This window comes from Ahaetulla prasina, chromosome 2 (genome assembly GCF_028640845.1).
Source record: "Ahaetulla prasina isolate Xishuangbanna chromosome 2, ASM2864084v1, whole genome shotgun sequence".
NCBI classification, from domain to species: Eukaryota; Metazoa; Chordata; class Lepidosauria; order Squamata; family Colubridae; genus Ahaetulla; species Ahaetulla prasina.
Genome location: NC_080540.1, coordinates 79,652,753 through 79,675,415, shown reverse-complemented (window position 1 = coordinate 79,675,415; position 22,663 = coordinate 79,652,753). Strand labels below are relative to the sequence as shown.

Here is a 22,663-nt window from a genome sequence, read left to right as displayed (position 1 = left end):
TAAAATTCTATTCTATTCTATTCTATTATTTCATTTAATACAAATAGAACAGATTAGTAAAAATGAAAAATTTGCTAGCAGACCTAGTAAAACAACAAAAATTTAAATTTAAACATATAGTAGCAGCAAATACTATACAAGAAAACTGTGATTTAAATTAAACCTATTAAAATGATGAGAATAAAAAATTGGAAAAAAGCATATTCCAGAAAAAAAAATGAGAAGAATGTACAAAGTATATATACATAATATTTATGCAAGTACAAAAAGTTGATAGGTAACTAAAGAACCACCAAGAGAAAAATGTGACATGTTTTTTATGGAAACTTGCTTTAATAGATATTCATTATCCTTCATTATTCAAAGTAATGCTTTTAAAAGAATGCATAAGCATTATCCTCAGAGTTGTATTTGTTATATACCTAGATCCATTCTCAGTACAGACATATAACAATAAGTTTCAGGAATATTTGTCTCACAAATGTTTATTGATGTGAAGTCCCCATACAACATAGACTAACAACACTGTCTCGCAATATGAAGCAAGGATATTTCAAGTTCCAAATACATCTCATTTAGACCATCATCATCTTTGTTTAAACTTACACAACAGCAAAAGCAACTAACTTTTATCTTCATTTAGTAACAGACATAAGCATATACAGTAATTCAGTATTGCCTTCACAACACAGCACAAAAAATAACTTTGGCAACATTAATAAACAGTTAATATATATTCACATGCTGACTGAAGCATAATATAAAAAACTAGGCTAAGATTGCAGTGCTGCTTTGAACTACACAACAAGGCAGAAGATTTTTTATTATAGACCATATTTACCCCCACAGTATATTCACAAATACTAAACATTTCTACTAAACTTGTCCATATATATTGGCTGGTGAAAATGTGAGCCTTTGGCTAAGCTTTGACTCCCTTGAAATGTTTTTGCAAAGTTTTTTGGAAGTGGTTTGCCCTTGCCTTCTTCCTAGGGCTATGAGAGAGAGTGAGTGACTCATGCAGTTGAACAGGTCATGCAGTTGACTTTGTACTTAACTAGACTAGACTAGACTAGACTAAGACTAGAACTCAAGAGTTTCCTACCAGTTTCTTACCTAATGCCTTAATTATTATACTATGAGACCTTAAATTAAACATAAAGCTTCTGTAAATCTGTCTTGTTTCAACTCCTACCCTCAAAACGATGCTATAGAGCACTACACACCAGAGCAACTAGACACAAGAACAGTTTTTTCTCAAACGCCATCACTCTGCTAAACAAATAATTCCCTCAACACTATCAAACTAGTTACTAAGTCTGCATTACTATTAATCTTCTCATCGTTCCTATCACCCATCTCCTCCCACTTATGACTGCATGACTGTAATCTTGTTGCTGGTATCTTTACAATTTATATTGACTGTTTCCTAATATGATTTGATTGCTTATTTGTACCCTTATGACTATCATTAAGTGTTGTACCTTATGATTCTTGACTAATGTATCTTTTCTTTTATGTACACTGAGAGTGTATGCACCAAGACAAATTCCTTGTGTCCAATCACACTTGGCCAATAAAAAATGTTCTGTTCTGTTCTGTTCTGTTCTGTTCTGTTCTGTTCTGTTCTGTTCTATTCTATTCTATTCTATTCTATTCTATTCACAGGCTTTCTAATAATCTCTATATTGTGAATTTTGATAATAAATGCATATCTAGAAACAACCTTAATACCAGAGAATGCTAAAGAGATACCAAGAAAGAAACAGATAGCAAGAAACAAAATACAGCTGCAAAAGCAGATATGGCTCTAAATAATAAGGATTTATCTAACATTATTTTATGTAAGCATATTGTAGGAAGGATGGCCAATTACTGAGAAGGCAGCCCCAATTCTGGTCACTTATGTTAGATACTAGACAGCTGAGAAAAAATGCAAATAAAACAGCTGAAATTACCAGGGAGTGGAATAATTGCATTAGTAAACACTGTAGCATTTGGCATTTTTAAAATTATTAAAACAAGCCAGACATTCATGAGATTATGCACTTTTCCCTAACAATAGAATCCATGGTATAACACATACCGTGTTTCCCCAAAAATAAGATCCTGTCTTATATTTTTTTGAACCCTGAAATAAGCACTTGGCCTTATTGTCATACACTTAAAAGCCCGATTGGTCTTATTATCAGGGGATGTCTTATTTTGGGGGAAACAGGGTAGCAAAATCCAGTTTCCTACAGTAAAAGCCTTGATTTGGATTCTGGACACATTAAAAGTAGTACTTCCTCACAGAATACCATTCAAGTAGGATTACTGTTAGATAATGTAAAATAAAACAATGATAAAATTAGGATCACTATGAAAGATCTTAATGAAATTCATGAAGAAAATAACCACAGTTGAGAAACATACTGTGAATGTTGATTAGTGGGTGACAACTGCAACAGAATTCTACTCTATCATGCTTTGCACTGGCATTTAGTTGACCAAAGCATGAAATAATACACTGCACAAGATAGGTTAGGTGTCTATTCAAGATGTTCTCACTGTTAAATTCAGTTAAGACTTATTTCTGCTTATCAGCAGTTATATGAATAACAACTCAAATTGAATAATGTGAATAAATTTTTACAAAATTTAATCCCAACCTAACTTCTGCCTTAACTGTGTCAAATGTTTAACTGCCAAAATAAATGTAAACTAGAGGAAAGAAGCCATACTTAAATCGGTTTGTCTTAATATCTGACAATCCACTGGAGAATTCTCTCCCTTTATCAATTCAAATTACATTTAGCCTTTGGCACCTGGAAATGGGAGCCAAAATCACAACTATAGTTTGGAAATATTACTGCAATCAACCTACATAATATTGCAATAATTTTGGTTTCCAAATAATGTGGAAGGTTGCAAGTATAGGATTATGTTTATTTTGGGATTTCCACTGGAAAACAAGAAAAAAAATTCAGCTATCAGCCTTGCATTGAAACCCTTGCCACAGCCCATGACCTTTTGCCCGATTTCACAGTTGCCCCTTCTTTACTACTGGGAGATCTGTTGTCCTTCCAACTTGGTGATCAATCTCATCCACGCCTATTATTGGCAAGGAACCCCCACTGAAATAGACAGTGCTTACTTGAGACCAAGCCTTAAAATCAATTTAGGATTAAGGTGCAACGTCTGAGCAGACGACTTCCCACTAAATTCGTTTGGCATTAATACCCACGAAGTTAACACGCTTCAAGACCACACTGAAAAGCATCTTTTCCGTGGAAGGGCGGTCCACAAGATACTTAAATCTTTTGGTTCTTCCCACGCTACTCTGGGAAGGTGACACAAACGAGGCGCGTTTTTCACACGAGAGTCGGTCTCCCGGGTGCCGCTAGCACGCCAGGAACTGAAGGAAGCCAAGGCGCAAAGGAAGACAAATTACCAGGCTGGAGATTGCGGGGCAGAGGAGGAGGAGGAGGCGGCGGCGGCTGAAGAGGAACAGCCTTCGCCTGCAACTCTTCCCCCGAAAAAGGCCTCCCTCGACCGGCTTCGCGCCAAGGGCAGGACCGGTGCAGCAGGCAGCCTCGCCTCGGACTGCCCACCGGGAGCCTCCCTGCCGCGCGGCTGGCTTCCCACCGAACACCCGAAGCGTCCCACCGCCTTCCCCGCGCGTGGCTGGCAAGCCGGGTTGGCTTCTCCCTCTTTAAAGGCGAGCGGGAGAGCAGGGCGGAGGCGCGGCACTCTCTGCCTCCCAGGCTGACCCGCCATCCGGGCCTAGTCGTAGCCCGCGAGCCGCGTCTCGACGACAGCCGCCCCTCCGGCAGTGGCTCCCCCGCACCCGGAGCCGAGCACCAACGCCGCTACTCACCGCCGCCTCCACCGCACGCCTGGCTCCCTCGCCAAGCCCCGCCGGCAGCGGTTCCTCACAACATCCGCCCTTCTACGGAGCGCCAGCTGGGACACACCAAGCGGCGGCACAACCGCAGTGGCTGGGCGGGTGGATTCCCTCGTTCTACTGGCAGCGCCGCCCTCGAGAGCCAGCTTGATCTCCCGCGAGCAAGTAGCGGCGCCCTACACACCGCGGCCGTGCCTGACCCCTTGTCCCTTGCCTCCTCGGGGAGAACCCTGCAGCTCGCTAGCAGACGATGCTCTCGCTTCCCCAAAACGTTTGGCTTTTAGCTCTCGTGAGGTAGCCCGATCATTCGAGACGCATTACCTGAGCACGTAAAAAAGGATACCGCCTAAGTAATCCGTCCGATCGGCGGACAGCAGCACAGTGTTTTCCACCAGAGTTTTGCCATCAGGGTAAGAAAAGTAAGTCCCCCTCCGCCACCACCCCACAAATATATTCTAACCTTCCAGAGTTCAAACATAAATGATCACCTATGAATTTTTGTTTCTTAAAAAAGTAAATCTCAGTGTCTGGTTCACAAATTATACTTCATGAGTGAACCAAGTGAAAAATAAAACTGGTTATTTTAATCTAAATCATTAGCCCTATCCACATTTGTCTTTTTTTTTTGTACTGGCTAAATGAAAACTGACCTCAATTTATGGCTTACTATGTTGTGTGAACCTAAATAACTGTGGTCTGAATGATGATAAAACATTTAAACCACAGTGGCTGAATTCACACGTTATGCCACAAAATACATTATGGCATCCTATATTGTATAGATCACACTGATGTCTTAGTATATTACGTAAACCAGACCATAATATAGTTGTTAGTTTTGGTGTAATATATGCCTTTATGGTTCAAACTATGATAGCAGGATCATAGTAAAATGAAGGTGAACTGCTCTTGATTTGATTGATGAATTGATTAATTTTTGATCTTGTGGAAACTAAAGCTGTATTAGACATGTATTTCGGAATACAAAACAGTGGAATTCTGTGAACTCAGAACAACGATAAATAGGAGTTCCATGGCAGGAACAGCAAATGGAAAAGGAGCTACATGGATATTGTTCCTTCTCGACTGTAATGGGAAAGGAACTTTTCAAACAATTTTGAGATGTGTGGTTTTTTTGTATGTGTTTAAAAGATGAGGTAGACTTTTTTACAGAGAAGCAACTTAACTTTTTTTACAAAGAGAATTTTATTAAAATAAGCCTAAGACATGTTCCTGCTTCAAGCCACCAGATCCTGTCCTTTTGCTGCAAAGTCAAGGTGCATAGTATCTAAATCAGGGATCCCCAACCTTTCGGACCTCAGGGACCACCAAATTCATAATTTTAAATCCCATGGACCACTAATATGATCTGTCTAATGACCGGCTGGGTGGGTGTGGCTAGGTGTTCATGTGACTGAATGGGCATGGCCAACTAAATGTCACTCACATCGAGGGGCACCTCGCAGGCCTCTACTTGCCCCTCCCCTCCCAGCCCCTACTCGCTTAGGGCCCCAATAGGAAGCAGTTGTTGGAACTAAGCAGCCACCACAAGAAAGTTGGCAAAACAGCTCAGTTCAAATTGGATCTGACAGAGAAAGAGGCTTAGCAGAAGCAACTCATTGAGGACCAGGAGCATAGGCTTTCCAAGCAGAGGGAAGAGAAGACCTGTGGGAGTGTGGGAAGGCCAGGTACTGGTGCCTAGAGACTCAGCGGGCTGAGATGGTCAGCCAGTTCCAGGCCATGAGGCAGTCCCACTGGAACAAGGACCTCTGGCTCTTCACCACCAGCGTCCAAAGTCCCCCACCAGGAGGCTGAAGCAGACCCCAAGTCAGAATTTCTGCCCCCCTCCAACCCACACAAAAAGACTCTGAAGGGGGAGACACTCTCCAGCAACACAAACGTTCATTGCATGTATCCATCCCAGGTGCCATAGTTTGAGGACTCCTGATTTAGTGCAATATAAAAAATGCAAATAATTTTTCTGTGGACCACCAAAACTTTCTCGCGGACCACCAGTGGTCCATGGACCACCAGTTGGTGATCGCTGATCTAAATCACCAATCTTATTTAGGTAACTGAAGCAAAGTGAAATGCCCAAGCACCTCTCTCCATTCCTTGCTGTCAGTAGTAATTGACAGTGGGAGGAGGGAATAGTGGATATGGGAATTTGAAAAGTTTCATAATTCCATTACAAAATTCGATCAACAAGCCAGCACCCAGGGTTCTATGAAAATAGGCAGGTTTTGTTATCTGACCAGAAGCACTTTAACATTCCTTCATATCATTCTATTTAAAGACAGATTGTCTGTCAGAGAAAATAATTGGCAATAATTGATTAAAGGCAAAGAGCTGCTGTTCAGTTTTGCAGGGGATGATCACTAAATCTGGCAAAGAGATAATGTGAGGTTATGATATAATAGCTCATTTTTATATTAGAAATTTAAATCCTACACAGTGGAGGCAATCTATTACAAAATACCCCAAGATGTCCTATGATGTTCTGATCTATCTCTGTGATATGTGCTAGTAGGTTCTACTCACTTCTGTGATATTAACTGTCTCATTGTTTTTTATCTATATAGTTTTAGTTTTCGTGGATTAATACACTAAGCAGCTCAATTTCAAATTTTTCTCATTGGCAGCTGACCTCAGACAGTATAATCATACATGTATTCAATTAAACAGAAAAAAATAACTGGAACAAATACAATTTAAATAATACAATAATGACAAAACTGGGTTTCCTAGATCAGGGGTCTCCAACCTTGGCGACTTTAAGCCTGGAGGACTTCAACTCCCAGAATCCCCCAGCTTTGCTGGCTGGGGAATTCTGGGAGTTGAGGCCCTCCAGGCTTAAAGTCGCCAAGGTTGGAGACGCTGTCTTAGATTGCTTCATTTAGTATTAACATTTCACAGGAACATCCACCATTGTGTACTGATTGTAATAAAGTCCTTCACTAGATATTTATACTTTACATACTAGGTAAATTGGCCACAAAAAGGGACCTTGGAAATACATCTAAATAAAATCAGCTTTAGTGATATTATAATCCAAATATTTGCTTTTAGTATCTGTTCAGAGCTGAAGAAGTTTCTCAGATGAGATGCGAAACGTCTTCAAAGAAAACCCAGAAAGGCCAGTTGCCTCTTGAAAAAGCACCTTTGGGTTACAATCAATGGTTAAAAGTTTGGTCAAATAATTTTGCTATTTCCCTAAATATCAGGGGATATTTAATGTACAGTCACATCCATAACAAAAAGTCACGTCCCGATTCCTTTATCTTCTTGGCTTGCAGATCCAGGCATCTTCGTCCTCTTTCATTAAAACTATTTGAAGACAAACTGAAAAGATACACAAACAGAAAGTACAATGAACTGCTGGAGATGAGGCCACAGTTTTGTACAGGTAGCCCTTGACTTATGACCACAACTAAGTCCAACATTTCTGTTGTTAAGCAAGGGAGCTACATGAGTCACACCCCATCTTATGCCTGTTTTTTGCCACAGTTATTAAGTGAACCATTGCAATTAAGTGAATTGTGCGGTCATTAAGTGAATCCAATTTTTCCCATTGACTGCTGGTCAGAAGCCAGCTGGGAAGGTCACAAATGGTGATCACGTGATCCGGGAGAGTAAAACTGTCATAAATACATGCCAGTTGACAACGGTCCAACTTTGAATCATGTGTCCATGGAATGTTGCAATGGTCATAAGTCTGAGAACCAGTCATAAATTATTGTTTTCAGTTTGTTGTAATTTCAAACAATCACTAAACGAATGGTTGTAAGTTGAGGACTACCTGTATGGATTGTCATGCATCCCTAATAGGCTTTAATGGTACTATAACCTACCAGACTAGATTTTATTCAATTTCATGAAGGAAAATTTGCTTTATACATTGTTTCAAATGAGAATTTTGGAAATAGGCTCATGGGTGGCAATGGTCATCCTGCACATATGTAGTTAGGAAGGATGAAGGAGCCTATATTCCATTACACTATTCTCTGTTTCTCCCTCCTGCAATCAGCAACCTTCTCAGCTTCCCATAGTTTAAATATATCTCAAAGGAAACTCAGCCCTAATGTATAATCGTTAACAACTTAACATGTAATTCTTTTGTTAATTTTTGGTTTTTCCAAACTTGCCATTTTATTTCTTCCCTTTTCACATATTTTATCAGTATGAACCTTTGTGATTAAGGGAACTAGGATTATCTAGTCTAAAGAAAAGAAGGACTAGGGATGTTGTGGTAGCAGTCTTCCAGTATTTGAAGGTACTGGAATTTCTTCTGCAAAGCACCTGAGGGCAGGACAAGAAGTAATGGGTGAAAGATCATTAAAGAGAGATCCAACCTAGAACTAAGGAGACATTTCCTGACAGTGAGAACAATTACCCTATTTTTTGGAGAATAAGACACACTCCCCCACCCCCCAAAAGAGGGTGGAAATGTTGGTGCATCTTATACACCGAATACAGCCATTTTTGGCCTCCTGAAGTCCCGCCCTGCTTGTCCCATTTTTGGAAAAAATGGGCCTTTTTTGCAAAAACAGGGTGCGCAGAGGGTTTGGGAGCCTGCAGAGTGTTCCTGGGAGCTGGGGAAGGCAAAAATGCCCCCATTTTTGCAAAAAACAGGGCCATTTTTTGCCTGTTTTTCACAAAAATGGCATCTTTGCCCTCTCCCAACCCCCAGGAGCACTCTGCAGGCCTCCCAAATCCTCTGCGCACCCCGTTTTTAACAAAAGCACAGAGGGTTTGGGTGGCCTGCAGAGTGCTCCTGGGGATTGAGGAGGGAAGAAAACTCTTTTTTTCTTACTTGTCTCTTTGAAATCTTGCTGCGTCTTATACACCAGTGCATCTTATAGTCCAAAAAATACAGTATAATCAGTGGAAAGGCTTGCTCCCAGATGGGTGCTCCATCCCTGGAAGTTTTCAATAAAAGACTGGAAACCACTTGTCTGGAGTGGTATAGGATCTCCTGCCATAGTCAGGATAAATTCCCTCCATCATGATGTGTCCCTAATCCAGTCTTCCAATTAGTGTTCCCATTACCACTGTAACTAAGTCTCCCACTCTTTGGAATGCTCAACCCAATGTGTACCACAGGATAGCCAACACAAACATTCCAGTAGGTCTCAGCACCTACAACTGCAGAATAACATTATCCACTTCCCAGAAGGCAAGCCAAATGTTGTCTTTCAGCTTTATCAATACTCACTATACAATAGTCAAGGTGGTGCAATTTTTCATCAAGTCTTGGATGAATGGGACAGAGTTCTCTGTGAAGGAGTTATCTTGAAGATCTAAACTGTAAAGTCTGTGACTAGTTCTGAGAACAGCACAAAGCTCTTGGGCACAAGCATCTGTGAGGTAATTGCGATCAAGTCTGGCAAAAAGAAAATTAGAAGCCACATTACAAGTTTGCTCAATCTTTTTTGATAACAAAATCAGAACACACACACATAAATTCATGTATGTGTGTGTGACAAATTATTACAGATGGCACTCTCCAGCCCTACCTCACTTTAACCAATTATATTTGAATTAACCCTTGGCTGATGTGACAGAGCCTTCCTGATCTGAATATTACCTTATGCCTTAGACTTGATTCAGCAAATATTACCACAGAGACAAGCCAACACCAACACTATCTAGCTTGTACCCTTAAGTGATAAATGCATGGTGTTGGTGTATATCAATTAAACTCGGGGAAAAATCACCTTGTCATTTATGCTCACTGTGAAGCCAAGTAGGCAGTTAATGCTATTGATCCCTTCCCAGGCTAAAAACGTACAGATCTCACAAAAAATACAGTCACACACAAACACACCTTTGTATTGCAATATTGATGACTAGAGTCATTGTTAAATCCTTATGCATAAAAGTGTTCAAAGCACTTCCCTGGGAACCTGTGAAAAAAGTCCATCTCATTTGCATGTGGTCATAACACAGGTCTGTACCAACATAGAACTATATATAGAACTATCACATGTCATACGTTACTAAATGAGGAAAAATCCATAAGCTCCTGTGGACATCATGCGGTCAAAAAAGACTTGAAGATTCAGCACAAGAAATACCTAGACTTCCTCATTAAGTTATGCTTCACCCAGCTTAAGAGGAACATTGGAATTTTTTTTGTAAGCGACAGAAAGCAAAAATCCAAGCAAAGAATTCCTTTACCTCCGTTTATTGAGGGCAGGCCTTCAGGTGTAGCCTGGAATTGAAGATGATCCTTGCTTTTTATATGTTTTTTAATAGTTGGCTGCTGTGTTGGAGTTCTCTAGGAATGGCTCATCCTCTCCTCTCCTCACCTCTGCCTTGCTCTTTACTATTCACATTGATTAACTGATTTTCTGAACATCAGTTCTGAGTAACTAATGCCTAATTACTTACTTTAGAATTTCACTCAATTGGCTGCTAGTTATCAGGATGGATACCCAATTCTTCCGAGACAAAATTATGCACCCAACTGTTTAGATGTGCCTTTGCTCCCTTATTACTCACGTTAAATTAGCCACATTACCCAGTTGCTTCAGAATGGTACAGAGAACGTTCACTCCCGAGTTTCCAAGTTTGTTATCTCCAAACCTGCAACATGATTAAAAAGAAGAAAGTGGATAATTGATGTAGCAATACCAAAGGATAGAATAGAAGACAAAAAACTGAAAGAGATCACAAAGTATTAATTTAAAACCTTATGGTATAAACTAGCTATGATGGCCCCAGTGGTTATTGGCACACTGTGCACCATAGAGAAAAAAATCTTGGATAGCACTTTACACTTGGATAGCCTTGAAAGAGGCGGTAGTGAGACCCCTCCTCAAGAAGCCTTCCCTGGACCTGGCTGTTTTAGGTAATTATCGTCCGGTCTCCAACCTTCGCTTTGTGGCGAAGGTTGTAGAGAGTGTGGTGGCATGTCAACTTCCCCAGTACCTGGATTAAACTGTCTATCTAGACCCGTTCCAGTCCGGCTTTCGACCCGGGTATAGCACGGAGACGGCTTTGGTCGCGTTGGTTGATGATCTCTGGAGGGCCAGGGATAGGGGTTATTCCTCTGCCCTGGTCCTATTAGACCTCTCAGCGGCTTTTGATACCATCGACCATGGTATCCTGCTGCACCGATTGGAGGGATTGGGAGTGGGAGGCACCATTTATCGGTGGTTCTCCTCCTATCTCTCCAATCGGTCGCAGACAGTGTTGGCAGGGGGGCAGAGGTCGGCCCCACAAGTGAAGTGCCACAGGGGTCGATTCTCTCGCCCCTCCTGTTCAACATCTATATGAAGCCGCTGGGTGAGATCATCAGTGGCCTTGGGGTGAGGTACCATCTGTACGCGGATGACACCCAGTTGTACTTTTCCACCCCGGGCCACCCCAACGAAGCTGTCAAAGTGCTGTCCCGGTGTCTGGAAGCCGTACAGGTCTGGATGGGGAGAAACAGGCTCAAGCTCAATCCCTCCAAGACGGAGTGGCTGTGGATGCCGGCACCCCGGTACAGTCAGCTGCACCCACAGCTGACTGTTGTGGGCGAGTTATTGGCCCCGATGGAACGGGTGCGCAACTTGGGCGTTCTCCTGGATGGACGGCTGTCTTTTGAAGATCATTTGACGGCCGTCTCCAGGAGAGCTTTTTACCAGGTTCGCTTGGTCCGCCAGTTGTGCCCCTTCCTAGACCGGGATGCCTTATGCACGGTCACTCATGCGCTCGTGACATCTCGCTTGGATTACTGCAACGCTCTCTACATGGGGCTCCCCTTGAAGGGCATCCGGAGGCTGCAGTTGGTTCAGAATGCAGCTGCGCGGGTGATTGAGGGAGCCCCTCGTGGCTCCCATGTTACACCAATCCTGCGCAGACTGCACTGGCTACCTGTGGCCTTTCGGGTGCGCTTCAAGGTTTTGGTTACCATCTTTAAAGCGCTCCATGGCATAGGGCCGGGTTATTTACGGGACCGCCTACTGCCACCGATTGCCTCCCACCGACCCGTACGCTCTCACAGAGAGGGACTCCTTAGGGTGCCGTCCGCCAGGCAGTGCCGACTGGCGACACCGCTTTCTCTGTGGGGGCTCCCACCCTCTGGAACGAGCTTCCCCCAGGGCTGTGGCAACTTCCCGACCTCCGAACCTTCCGCTGCGAGCTTAAGACACATCTATTTATTTGCGCAGGGCTAGCCTAGGGTTTTTAGTTTTAAATTTAGTTTTAATGGGGTTTTATACTATTTTAGTGATATTTTAATTTCGGCCTAATTAATACGTTTTTTAATTGTTGTTTTTACTTGTATTACTCTTATGTTTTATTTGGCTGTACACCGCCCTGAGTCCTTCGGGAGATAGGGCGGTATAAAAATTCGAATAAATAAATAAATAAATACAAAATCTACACATTGACCAAATTTCCATCTGTCAGTTACAAAAGGCCACACTGCTTTGGTCTGCACATATATTATGCTGTTATATTACAACATCTTGGGAAGAACTCAATGAGTATGGAGGTCAACACCAGCTAAAGAACTGTCAGCTGTGGTTTCACACTGTTGTGTATATAATAATTCTGCAGGACAAAATCATAAATGATTCTTTCAAAATGTGAGAAGAAGGCACAATTAGCGAAGAACAGGATCAAAACATGAAAAACTCTTAAAAATCTCAGCTTTAGTTTTAGTTTAAATTTGGAAGCTGGAAAGGATGTATCACTTACTCTAGCGTTGTACAGTTCTTAATTCCTGGAGCCAAAGCCTTGATGTGATGAGATTTCAACCTGCAGATATTTAAGATAAGGGAATGATCCTCAATTGTACTATGTTGCAGACAAAATGCCAAGACTTTGCAGTCTAATTCGGACAGCGTGTTGTAGGAAAGGTCAATAATTTGGAAGTGATGCATCACACGCTTTGCAAATTCTGGCTCCTGGCTCTCAAACAAGCAGTGAAAAAAATTTAGCAGGGAATAGTGTTTTTGAACGAGTTTCTTAACAGCTACTACTTCTGCTTTCTGTAATAAGAGAGGCTTTACAAGGTCAGACGTCTTGCATTGCAGGGTTTGCTCAAAGAAGACGTGTGTCTTTTCATTTGTCAGGCCAAATATAAAACATACAGTTAGTGCAAAATGTTGATTATTTGGCATCTCCCATTCAACCAATACTCTCTGCAGGTCGGCCATAATGTGATCCATCTCTTCTGTTGATTCCGCTGGCAGTATATACCACATGGCAGCAAAAAACTCTTGAAAACAGAGATGGAAAAAACTGTAGAGACTGCGCCTGCCCAAACCTGTCCTGAAAGCTCTTTTCTCTAAAAAGAGGTCCTTAAGAGCCGAAACATCCAAGCAATGTTCTTTGAGATCCTGCTCTTCAAAGACGATTTTTTGTTGCATTATGCCAGCTCTGGCCAAAGAACAAAGTTTTCTGAGCTCATTTTGAGGGGAGGTTTTCCATCTGGGATTATCGTGCTTAAGTAGAATGTGAGAAAACTGCAAAAATACTTTTGTTGTGGTATCTAAGGTGCCTGCAATCTCATCTTCAGTTTCCAGTTCTATTTTAATCACAGAACAAATGATCCAGCACACCATTGGGATGAAGCAGATGGTGGACACTGCAACAGTATTTTCAATGAATCTCAGGGCAATATTGGCTTTCTTCTCCTCTTCAAAAAACTTGGAAAAAAACTCACGGCGACCTTTTTCAGAGAAGCCAACGATCTCGGTGAACTTGGGACACTTCAAGTATTGCTGCAGTCTCTCTAGAGCACCCGGCCTTGTGGTGATTAAGAGAAAGGACTCTGGCAAGAGTCTCTTTCTCAGCAGGCTGATTAAAATACTTTCCAAAGGCACCTTGAAATTAGGCTTCTCACACAAATTACCTTCGGATTCTAAAAAGCGAGAAAGCTCATCAAAACCATCAATGATAAAGAGAAGTTTTTCAGGGTGGGCTAAGATTTCTTCCACTGGGGCGTCTCTGTCCTGACACTGCTCAACAATAAGTTCAGCCAAGCTGCTGACTTTTTCAGCAAAGTTCAATTCCCTGCAACGAATGCAAAATACATAATCAAACATATCTGGATAGAGCTGCCCATCAGCCCAGTCCAGCATAATCTTCTGCACAGTCATGCTTTTCCCAATCCCTGCAGGTCCTTGCAACACCACTGTTTTTGGAATTCCTGATTCATCAGGCTCAAATAAATCTTCAATGTCCGTTGATAAATGATTGTTATTGGTTCTCCGGATTTCCAGATGCATCCTGCCAGTGGCAAGGAGTTCATGCTCCTTCTGCTTTTGGGGTTGATGCTTCTTGATAATAAGCAGCTCTGCATAGCATGAATTCAAAGGAATGCTCTCACCACACAGACTGTTCCTTTCTTCTATATTTTTGCATTCTTCCTTCACATACTTGGCATACTTTTTTTTGTAACCTAGGAAAGTACCAGAAAACAAAGAGAAGGCCCCATCATCTAGCATGATTGTTGTTCCTAACTAAATGGTCTATCGCAAAAGATCCTCCATCTCACAGGGCTTTTTCTTCATAGCAATCTATATCATTCTTCCACAGTTTAGTACCTTCTAGCAAAGGCTACATTGACTAGGCACTAGGGATTATGAGAGTCAAATATTTCTAGAGGGCAGCTTTTACAGGTATTTACTACTGATTCCTCCAACAACTTTTTGTGCTTGTTTGTTTTGTTCAAATTGTAAAAGCAATAGAAGTATCCTGAAGCAGATATCATGCTTATCTGCATATGTATTATATTATATTTCAGAATAGGCTGGGTACATACACATTCTAATATAGGTTTTTTTAAATTACCATATTCTAGATCCACCCTGTTTTACAGAGCTTGTGTCATTCATCATATATAGAAGTAGACTTACTTAGACCCTAATATTTGTTAGCTTTGTGGCAAAAATTAAGCTTAGACCTGTTCTCCCTAGCACAGGTCTCTAAATTATCATTTGTTTGTTACTCCAATAGTATCACAGACGAATACCAATTTGGAACTAATTAACTAGTTATATCTCTGAAATTTTTAGATTGTTTTTAGTTTTCTACTTCAAATATGTTCCAAGTGTTAAGTTTTTATACATTCTTCTAAAATCTCGTAACTGTTCTCCCAAAATAAAGACGAAAATTATGCATTTATCTTAGGTTTATATACATTTATATAAATAATTGCAATGCCTTATAATGAGATGTTCACATACCCTGAATTTGATCCTTGAGCTCTGAAAAGAAAACACAAGAGTTAATTAGCATTCTTTCTTTCCTCTCTTTCTTTCTTTCCTTTCTTCCTCTTTTTTCTTTCTTCTCTTTCTTTCCTCTTTCTTTTCTTTTCTTTTTCTTTCTTTCTTGTTCTCAGTGGCAAATATATCTAAATCAGCAGCAAATATACCTAATACTCCTGCCTACTAATTTTTTCACAACAAACCTGTGAGTGACTAGGGCTGAGAGTGACTGGTCCAAAGTCACTCAGGAAGCTTCCATGCCTAAGGCAGGACTAGAATTCACCGTGTGTCTTGGTTTTCTTGGCTTTGCATGGTAGGTGTCAGGACACAGAAAAGTAACATGTTTGAGTTAGAGTCTTACGGAAGAGAAAGGTGCAGTCACACTGTTTCCTTCACTCAAATATGTATTCTCTTAGTGAATGCCCTCCACCTAGAAACAAACAACCTACTCTCTAATAAACAATTTGGTTTCAGAAAAAATCTATCATGTAACTTACTTACTTACTTACTTACTTACTTACTTATTTATTTATTTATTTATTTATTTATTTATTTTTCATATTTTTATACCGCCCTATCTCCCTAGGGACTCAGTTGTAACTTAAGTTGTAACTTACAACTTCTTCACTGCAAAACCATATGGACTACAAATCTTGATCAGGGCAAAGCAATAGATGCAATCTACATAGACTTCTATAAAGCTTTTGACTCAGTAGTACATGATAAACTTCTCCTAAAACTAAAATCCTAGGCATTTCAGGACCCCTCCACAATTGGATAACAGCTTTCCTATCAAACAGACAACAAGTGGTCAAAATTGGCAATGCTCTATCAAATCCTGTTCCTGTCAAAAGTGGTGTTCCCCAAGGTAGCGTTCTTGGACCAACACTCTTCATATTGTATATTAATGATCTCTGTGACCATATCACAAGTAATTGTGTTCTCTTTGCTGACGATGTCAAACTATTTAACACCACCAACAATACAACTACCCTTCAAAAAGACTTTGACTTTGTAACCGAATGGTCTAAAACTTGGCAACTCCAAATCTCAACCAGCAAATGCTCAGTTTTACATATTGGAAAAAAGAACATAAACACAAAGTACAAGCTTGATGGACATTACCTTACAGATGACCCCCACCCTGTTAAAGACCTTGTTAAAGACCTTAGATCAAATGATCTAAGTGCCAAAGCCCACTGCAACTACATCGCAAAAAAGGCTCTAAGAGTTGTAAACCTAATCTTGCGTAGCTTCTTCTCCAAAAACACTACACTACTAACCAGAGCATATAAAACATTTGCTAGACCAGTTCTTGAATACAGCTCGACTGTTTGGAACCCATACCACATTTCTGACATCAATACAATTGAACGTGTCCAGAAATATTTTACAAGAAGAGTACTCCACTCCTCTGAATACAACAAAATACCTTATGCCACCAGACTTGAAATCCTGGGTTTAGAAAATTTAGAACTACGCCGCCTTCGACATGACCTGAGTTTAACTCATAGAATCATCTATTACAATGTCCTTCCTGTCGAAGACTACTTCATACAACAGATTTAAGCTTAATGTTAACCACTCCAATCTTGATTGCAGAAAATATAACTTCAGTAACAGAGTTGTTAATGCCTGGAATAAACTACCTGACTGTGGTTCCTTCCCAAAATCCCAAAAGTTTCAACCAAAAACTATCTACTATTGACCTCACCCCATTTCTAAGAGGTCTGTAAGGGGCGTGCATAAGAGCACAAGCGTGCCTACCGTTCCTGTCCTATTGTTTCCTTTTGTTATATCCAATTAATATAGTTATTACATACTCATACTTATATACATGCTTATATATTGTATAGTTATTTATTTATATATACTGTGTGACAAAATAAAAAAAAATAAAATAAAAAAAAACCTCCCTTAAGGTACAGCTAACAGCTACAGACAGATTTTCCATGCTATATTACTCTTGCCCAATCTGGATTTAAATATTGCAACTCTAATTATGGTTCAGCACATCCATACCTTTGCTGAGATTGGAAGCATTTTTCTTGCAACCCATGTCTTCCAAGATAGTTATCATTAGTGTAGCAGCTTTCTCTTCATAGAATTCGACAAGGAGCTCCACCAGATCTAACCAGTCTGCATTTTCCAACCGACCACGTGGAATATTCTTTCCCTGAGGAACTGTTACATCTCGCAGCTTAGACTTAAACTTCTTAAAGTCTCTTTCCTCAAGACATTCTAAAGCATCTACAAGCAAGTCCTTCATCTTTCCTCCTCCAGTGTCCATTGTAAAGTGATAGGCAAGCTACAAGCGCCACATGTTTTAAGAGGCCAGAAAAAAACAAAGTAAATGTTAGGATTCAGAAAGGATTTTGCATAATCTTGACAGATGGGTGGAATACAGGAATACCCAAATTACAGCCTGTAGTGAAGAGGCATTTAACCACCCTGCATTCATTAATCGCCAACCATGTCTGAGTTTCAATTCATACTCAAACCAACCAGGGCCAGGCTTGGGATCATGTCTTGTCTTCTTTTAAAACAAGAACAGAAAAGGAACCTGGGCTGAGGCCATATTTAACCAGGCCTTTGGTTTGGTTTGGAGCAGTAAAAGTAGTCCTCAACTTACAACAGTTTAGTCACCATTCAAAGTTACAACGACACTGAAAAAACTGACTTATGACCATTTCTCACACAACCATTGCAGCATCCCATAGTCACACGATCAAACTTTAAATGCTTAGCAACTGACTCACATTTATGACCGTTGTACTATCCCAAGGTCATGCAATCACCTTTGGCGATCTTCTGACAAGCAAAGTCAATGGAGATGCCAAATTCACTTAACAACCATGTTACTAATTTAACAACTGCAATGATTCATTTAACAGCTTTGGCAAGGAAGGTCCTAAAGAGGGGCAAAACTCACTTAACAACTGTCTCACTTAGCAACAGACATTTTGGATTCAACTGTGGTCATAAATCGAAGACTATCTGTACAGCAGTCTGTACTTTAGTCATGCCAAGCTTCTATGTATATAAGCATAAAAAGCATAAAAAGCAAAAAAACCTTCCCTCTATAAAATATCTAGCAGCACTGCAATGGCTCCTTCGCTGGCTTGTCTTTAACATTTGCCCCCTTTTCCAGGTTTATCCTTTATATTTTCCAAGAAAATAGTCTTTATAAGTCTAAGTGCTATTGCTAACCAAATGTAAATTCCATGACCATGGGGATGCTGCAACAGTCATAAGTGTGAAAAATGGCCATAAGTCACTTTGTTCACTGTCACAGTAACTTTGACCCATCACTAAGTGAACTGCTGTAACTCGAGGACTACCTGGTTCTAGCATGGGCTTCTCTATGGGTTAGCAAGGACAGCCTCAAAAAGTTTTTCAGCTGAAAAAGTTGTGAGAAACCGGATTGCGCAGCCCAGACCTTGCAAATCAGCTAGAATACCATTACTTTCTTCATTCCAGCCAACTTTGCCATAAATAACGGTAAATGCAAACTTTATGGCTGCTACAGAGGTACCTTATGGCTTTGCAGCTTGGTCTCCTTGACCCTCTCGGTCGAAAAATCTCTCCGTGGATCCGGCAAAGGAGAGGCTACCCAGCGCCAGACCCTCCCCTCTCCTCTCCTCTGCCCCGGTGGCAAGAAACGAGCCTCTCCCTTCCCTCCCATGCTAGGGGCCATAATTCAGGCATTTTCTACAAAGGGAACAGCCACAATCCTCGGCACCCCTGGGTTTATCTGAACTGCGTTGCGGATAAACACGGCCCCCTGCCAAAACAGACCGAGGTCGGCCCCACCCAGCGTCTGCAGAGCAGAGCTCCCGCGGTTTGCTTAGTCTAATTCTACGTGGACTCGGGCAACTCCCAAGTGCCTCACCGGTCCGGAATGGCAGCCGAAGAGAAGCGAACCAGGGCAAATCAGAGCTGAAGGAGCTTCTTGGATGAAAAGCGAAACGTCTTCAAGGAAAACCCAGAAAGTCCAGCTGCCTCTTGAAAAAGCACCTTTGGGAGAACCAGCGCAAAGCAAGCCGGATTTCCACACAATCCACAGTCGCTTTTAGATCACGGAGTCCGCCTGGCATTCAAGAACGAAAATGAAAGTCTAAAGGAGGAGGAGAAGCTGACGCAGAAAGCAAAACATTTGGGGTTACACAGGCCCGAAATAAGGTGTTTTTTTTTTCTCCATCTCTCAGCACTGCTCCACCGAAAGAGACATTTATTTATTTTGAAGGCAGGGATGTTAGACTTTAAAAGTGATAAAATATGTGCACTGGCAGGGAACAAAGGGGATATATACAGTAACATAACCTGGGCACAAATTAGACAGAAATTTTCCAGTGGGAATTGGTGTGTGATACAGCAGTTTCTCAACCTTGCCAATTTTTTCTCTATGATTGCTTCTGTTTCAATCCTTATCACCCATACTGTAATCTTTCTTGAACAGCTGTGTCTGCTTGTTTTAATCTTCCAAGGCCATTCCTTGCATTGACCCCAGGAGGAGTCTTCTTTGCCTATGGTGAAATTTAAACCCTAGAATACATATTTTTAAAGTGTAAATATTATACGAAACCTCCTCGATTAATTCAACTTCTGATTTCCCAACTGTTCCAATCAGTGTTATTTAAGTTTTTCTTGATGACAGCTGTTATCTTTCCAATTGCTAAATTTTGTATCTTAGCCATTTCAAAATTGTAAGTTTTGAATGGAAATCTGCATTTTAAACCAATTCCCATTTTTATCAACAGTTCTGTTTAGAAACTTCAATACAGTTCTTTTTTGTAAAGTAATCTCATGTTTAAAAAAATCAAAATCTTGTCGCTTCAGTTTATTTTCTTCAGCTTGCAGGCATTTTGAATAATTTTATCTCATACATTAAGAAACTTAATTATACTTATATATACATATAACCATTCTCACCCTATATTTGTGGCTTCCTCAATGTTGGACCCTCTATGGCCTGGGAATTTGAGGGTGCAATATCTTAGCTATTCCTAACACTGCACTCTTTTGGACAGAGAGCTGCGATATTGTTCCTGTGATCTGTTGGAGCCTCAGACATCCAGCTGAGTGGGTGAAACTGTCAAACGTGGTTGGACCACACAATGGTCCTTTGAGGAAGGGGTGCACCACTGTCTCTTTTAAGAATTGGTAGGACCACTCCCTCATTCAAGGAGGCATAAACTACCACCCAGACAAAATCCTGCCTCCCCTCCAATGCAGTTTTAATAAGTGGCCAAACTAGCAGCTGAGAGGGCCTTGTCCACTTTCCCAAGTTCCCAAAATCTGCCCAGGTTCCCCTTGCAAGATGTAACCCCACCACCTCCACTCTACACAGTCTGTTTTAAAGTTGGAATCCAACATAGAGCGAGTGTCAAGCTACTTTGATCATCAGATGTGTAGCATATTCCTCACAGAGCCAGTTTATGTCACGGGTGTCAAACTCGTGGTGTCATATTGCCGTCATGTGACATATCGCGATGTTTTCCCCCTTCGCAGAGCTGAGGTGGGCCTGCGTGGCCTGCACATGACATTCGGCCCACAGGCCACCAGTTTGACACCGTGCTATGTGAACTTTGTATTGCTCCCTTCAAGGAGGGACCCAGTCATCTGCGAACTTCAGTAGCTTAACAGATGGATCATTGGAGATGCAGTCATTGGTATACAGAGAGAAGTGGGGAGAGCACACAGTCTTGGGGGGCCCCTGTGCTAATTGTACAGGTATTTGATGTGATCTTGCTTAGCTTCACCTGCTGCTTCCTGTTTGTTAGGAAGCTTGTGATCCACTTACAAGTCTGTTCCGGTACCTGTAGCTGGTTTAGCTTAGTTAGAAGAATGTCTGGAATGATGGTATTGAATGCTGAACTAAAGTCTACAAAAAGGACCCTTGCATAGGTCTTTGGAGACTCAAGATGTTGTAGGATGTAGTGCAGAGCCATATTAACAGCATCATCTGTTGATCTATTTGCTCGGTATGCAAATTGCAAGGGTCTAACAGCGGATCCGTGATGGTTTTCAGGTAGGAAAGCACTAGCCTTTCAAAGGTTTTCATGACTACAGATGTTAAAGCAACTGGTCTGTAGTCATTCAGTTCCTTGATGGTGGGCTTCTTCGGCACTGGGATGATGGTAGAGCGTTTGAAGCAAGAAGGAACATAACACATCTCTAGTGATTTATTGAAAATATGGGTGAAGATGGGGGCCAATTGGTCAGCACAGACTTTTAAGCAAGAAGGAGTTATCTTGTCTGGGCCTGGAGCTTTTCCTGGCTTTTGTCTGTGAAATAGGTCCTGCACTTCCTTTTCTGTGATCACTAGGGGTTGTGAACCCAATGAAATGGGGTCAGTTGTAGGAGGCTTGGCTGTTGATGGTGTGTCTGAGATGGGGGTTGTGGAGATAGGTGGCTGTAGTTTCCTTTCAAACCTGCAGTAAAACTCATTCAGGTCATCTGCCAGTTGTTGATTACCTGCAGCCTGGGAGTTCAATTTTAAAATTCAATTCAATTTTAAGAATTGGTAGGACCACTCCCTCATTCAAGGAGGCATAAACTACCACCCAGACAAAATCCTGCCTCCCCTCCAATGCAGCTTTAATAAGTGGCCAAACTAGCAGCTGAGAGGGCCTTGTCCACTTTCCCAAGTTTCCAAAATCTGCCCAGGTTCCCCTTGCAAGATGTAACCCCACCACCTCCACTCTACACAGTCTGTTTTAAAGCTGGAATCCAACATAGAGCGAGTGTCAAGCTACTTTGATCATCAGATGTGCAGCATATTCCTCACAGAGACCGTTTATGTCACGGGTGTCAAACTCGTGGTGTCATGTTGCCGTTATGTGACATATCGCGATGTTTTCCCCCTTCGCAGAGCTGAGGTGGGCCTGCGTGGCCTGCACATGACACATTCAGCCCACAGGCCACCAATTTGACATCCCTGCTATGTGAACTTTGTATTACTCCCTTCAAGGAGGGACTCAGTCACCTGAAACAGGGAGTGACTATTGGCAGAGGCAATAAGAATGAAGAAATACCTCCACAAGGTAGACCCTAATAGTGGCTGTAGCTCATGTCTGGTCTTCATTATTATTATTATTATTTTTGCCACTGGCACTCTAGTGACTTAGCCTGTTTTAAGTTTCCTTAAGTCCATCATGTACCACAGGGAGCATCAGGAACCCTGGACAAGGAAAGGCCACTCGTGCACAATCCAGTCTAAAGCCACCGGTACTTTGCTGTTCCATGCAGCCACAATGGCTTCAATTGGATTAAGAAATAGATTTTCTGGAATAACCCCAAACTCCCTCTGGAACCTAATCAGGTCCATTGCCAAGCCTGGCTGCTCCAATAGGCCTAGCTTGCCTGTGGAAGGGTTGGCACCAGAGAATTGGAGGCTCACCTGTGAATATCTGACCACGGCAAGGGAGAAATCTGTATCTACTTCAAATCCAGAACACTCTGCCATTGACCCAACAGAAAAACCCAATCAGGTGCATTACTGTTGTTATGAGCTGACCTCTAGACAATTTGGGTCAGGCCCGTGGCTGCCATAGTAGCTAGGAACTCC

General features: G+C 41.5%; 2 protein-coding genes across 2 annotated transcripts in view; both read right to left on the bottom strand.

Moving 5' to 3' along the window:
• RNF123 (ring finger protein 123) overlaps window positions 1-3,866 on the bottom strand; it is a 102,749-nt gene extending 98,883 nt beyond the window's left edge. Inside the window, exon 1 of the mRNA XM_058172706.1 lies at window positions 3,434-3,866. The gene's annotated coding sequence lies outside the window, so the exon portion shown is untranslated. The remainder of the gene's footprint in view (window positions 1-3,433) is intronic.
• A 716-nt stretch (window positions 3,867-4,582) lies between these two features.
• Window positions 4,583-20,675, bottom strand: LOC131193007 (NACHT, LRR and PYD domains-containing protein 3-like). Its single transcript, XM_058172721.1, has 7 exons — window positions 18,629-20,675; window positions 17,116-17,401; window positions 15,073-15,093; window positions 12,578-14,285; window positions 10,391-10,474; window positions 9,102-9,269; window positions 4,583-7,228 (listed from the first exon to the last, which is right to left on the bottom strand). The coding sequence occupies exons 1-7, from the start codon at window positions 18,788-18,790 to the stop codon at window positions 7,129-7,131; spliced, it is 2,529 nt and encodes an 842-aa protein (XP_058028704.1). The 5' UTR covers window positions 18,791-20,675; the 3' UTR covers window positions 4,583-7,128.
• Window positions 20,676-22,663: the final 1,988 nt, after the last annotated feature.